The sequence below is a fragment of the Equus quagga genome, chromosome 10, assembly GCF_021613505.1.
Source record: "Equus quagga isolate Etosha38 chromosome 10, UCLA_HA_Equagga_1.0, whole genome shotgun sequence".
NCBI lineage: Eukaryota > Metazoa > Chordata > Mammalia > Perissodactyla > Equidae > Equus > Equus quagga.
This window is the reverse complement of record NC_060276.1, coordinates 74,694,048-74,697,758: the sequence shown is the minus strand read 5'-3', so window position 1 is coordinate 74,697,758 and position 3,711 is coordinate 74,694,048. Positions and strand designations below refer to the sequence as shown.

The 3,711-nt window shown below is 43.0% G+C and overlaps 1 protein-coding gene across 1 annotated transcript; it reads left to right on the top strand.

Moving 5' to 3' along the window:
* Window positions 1–462, top strand: LOC124245477 (profilin-2-like). The gene has a single exon (XM_046672870.1). The coding sequence runs from the start codon at window positions 1–3 to the stop codon at window positions 460–462; it is 462 nt and encodes a 153-aa protein (XP_046528826.1).
* Window positions 463–3,711: the final 3,249 nt, after the last annotated feature.

Here is a 3,711-nt window from a genome sequence, read left to right as displayed (position 1 = left end):
ATGCAGTGCATAGAGGATATCAGCGAAGAGGTCTGGCAAGACTGCATCACCCTTTTCCTACAGACTGGGATGTGCTGTGATGCAGCGATTATCACCAATTCCCCACCCTGGTTGTTAGCTTCTTATCCTGAAGGTAACTTCTTCCAGTTGACCCAGGAAGAAATTCAGATCTTGCTGGCAAGAGAAGAAAGAGAGAAGTTATTTCTGCAGGGAATTACCCTTGCAGGAACAAAATGCTTGTTGATTCGGGACAACCTGTACACTGAAGGCAACAACACCATGGACCTCCGCACCAAAGGCCAGAGTCGGGGCAGCCAGGCAGTGACAGTAGTTCAGATTGAGTCTGTATACCTTGTGGTGATGGGACAAAAAGGAACAGAAGGAGGGCCTCTCAACCTCAAGGCTTTTCAGATGGGAGGTTACATTAGAGAGGCCATTCATCAACATATGGCCCGTTTCTAACTAAATAAATAGGACATGGTGTTTGACCTGGAATTTGCATTCAGTGTTATCTGTTTTACCTACTAAGTTAACATAGTCTTGAGGAAAAAAGAACGGGAGATCCCAGATCAGGTTTTAAGATGTGTGTGTGTATGTGTTTGAGTGTGTATGTGTGTTCCAGGGGTTGGGGGCACGTTGGAGAGTGAATATTCAGGCATTTGGGTTTCTGGGCCTTTTTTAAATCTAGAACACCATCCCCCTCTTCTCAGCACCTGGAGTTGAGAGTAGTGGACTGGGAACTAGAAAATCTTGATTCTAATCCCAACTTTTTCCTGACTTGCTGTGAGTTCATTCTCTCTCTGGACCTATTTTCTTATCTGTACAATGAAGAGTATACTCTGTCTCTAAGGGCCCTTCAAACTCTGAAAATCTATGATTTTGTAACATCACACACATCTTTCAAGGACTACCTCCTTGAGGAAGCTTTCTCTGCTTGCCTCAACTCTCAGGGCTGACCTTGATTTGAACTCCTAGATCACTAACATTCTGACTCATTTGTTTGGTCCTTAATCATACTCTGCCTGACGTTTCTTGGATATCTGTTCTGTGTTCTTGTTTAACTTTTCACCCACACATTAGTTTTGTTTCACAACTTGATTATAGTCTCTTAAAGATCAGATAGTGTGTTTTCTACTTATTTTCCTCCCAGGATAACCCAGCTTGGTACTCTGCCAGGGCAGTTGGTTACATATATAAAGTCACTTATTAAGAAGTAAGGATTCTTCTGGGTGTGGATAATCCAGGGTGCTTCTGGCTACATTTTCCTTTTTCAATTCGTAGCTCACCTTTGGACTATTCATCTTTCCGTTGTTGTTACTGTCAGGAAAAGTATGGGTGGGCAGGAGCTAAGAGATGAGGTGAAAAATTCTGACCAATCAATCTGGCTTGTTGCTAGCAGATCTGGGCAAGCTTGGCTGAGAAAAGGCAGTAATGAGAAATATTAAGTTGAGTAATATAGTGCTTATTTGACCCTGCTGTTACCAGTCCCCAAGGGCAATGACTAAGAAGAACCCTCTTCTGTGTTAATTACAAGGAACCACCTCTACCCGCCCCCTACATACACACCCTTACAGGCTTGTAAAGGTCAGGGTGTAAACATGGGGGTTGTCAAAATCTCTAGAGCAGTGCCATTCGATACAAATATAATGCTAGTCACATATGTAATTTAAAATTTTCCAGTAGCCACATTAAAAGAAAAAATGAAACGGGCAAACTTAATTTTAGGAATATATTTTATTTAACCCAGTACATCCAAAATATTATTTAAACATGGAATCAGCAAAAATATTATTGACTAGGGGCCAGCCCAGTGGCATAGTGGTTGGGTATGCATGCTCTGCTTTGGCAGCTCGGGGTTCAAAGTTTCAGATCCCAGATGTGGACCTGCACACCACTCATCAAGCCATGCTGTGGAGGTGTCCCACCTGCAAAGTGGAGGAAGATTGGCACAGATGTTAGCTCAAGGCCAGTCTTCCTCATATTTATGGGATATTTTACATGTTTTTATGCCAAGGCTTTAAAATCTTGTGTGTATTTCACATTTGTAACTCATCTCAATTCAAACAAGCCTCATTTCAATTACTGAATATTCACATGTATCTAGTGGCTACCATATTGGGCAACGTGAGTCTAGGCCAACTCCATCAAATATTTGAAACCCCTCTGCAACATCTTTGTTAATACATTCATCCATCCAACCAACATGCTTCATGCCAGGCCATGGCTAAGTAATTAATGAAAATGTCAAAAAGGAAAAGTGTTTCCTAGATAAAATTCTAGTGGAAAAAATAAACTACAATGCAATGAAGTAAATGCTATAAAAAATTTTGTTTATTCAATTTTTTGTTTATTCAATTTTGTTTATGTATTGACCTCTCACTATGTGCCATGCACTGTTCTAGACACAGCAGTGAAAAAATACACAAAAATCCTATGCTCATGCAGCTTACATTCTAATGAGAGAAACAGATAATATGTGTCAGGAACTGATAAGTGTCATAAAGACAAACAAAACAGTATAAAGGGAGATAAAAAGTTATGGGAGGGGCTATTTTAGATAGAGAGGTCAAGAGTAGTCTCTCTGGAGAGAGGATATCTGTGCAGAGACCTAATGAAGTGAAGGAGTGAGTCATGTCAAGAACTGGGGGAAGTGTTTCAGGCAGACAGAAGAGCTGTTCAAAGGCCAATGTGGTTGCAGCCTCCCAGGACAGTGCTTCTTTCCCTCCCTACCTGCAGCATCCTCAAGCATGGTGGTGAGGCAGTGGATGCTGCCTCCCAGGATGGAGCAGCAAAGCAGAGCAAATGCTCTTATTGCCCTCCTTCTGGGCCTACTCTTTCTAATGAAGTGCCTTAAAGTTTTTTTGGCAGCCACATCATACTGTTGACTCAACTGAGCTCCTAGTAAGGCTTTTTCACACTGGCTGCTGTTAAGAAAAGAGCTTGAAATACTGGTGGGGCAGTAAGCCAGGAAAAAAATTAATTGTGAAAGTGGCTTCACTTGAGCCTTCTTCTTGGACAAAGTCTCAAAGTGGCATGATATGTATCCATGAAGGGAAAGAGACCAAGGTGAGGTGGAGGGTGAGGAAGGTGAATCCTTAAGATAATTGAGCCTTATACATTATTCTTTCCAGCCTGGATCTCCCAAACAGACATATTCAGGAAATAGAGCCACTGAAGAAAAATGGCCTTGTAAGTTAGAAGGGCCCAGACAAATCCTTCAATACAGGACAAGTTAATGAGCCCAGATGCCCCACTGAATAAGAAACTTAATTGGGCCTATGGCTGACTGAGGCCCAGGGTGGTAACCTGGGAAGGGGAAAGCAGCCCAGGTATTGGCCACCCAGCAGAGATCTCGCTCTTTCCAGCCAGAGAGAACTTCTGGACCAGGCCATGGTCCTAGTCTGTTGCTATGGTGAAGTCTTTCCCTAGAGACTGAATGTGCCTCTCATAAATAAGCTGGAACTGAATGTGGAGAGAGACTCATTCGGGCTGTCTTATTCTCAGAAGGAATCAGGGGAGGCCATCACGAGAGGGCTCAGGGTCATAACAGGGAAGCTTGAGCCTTGCTGGGAGAACCCATCTCCTCTCTCCATCCACCCTGTGTGCCCCTGCCATTTTGGCTGCTCACTTAACCTTCCTCTGACGGCTTGGTGACCACTTTTCCTCTCTTATACCCTGCAGTCCAGCAACACTTGACAGCTCATTGTTTTC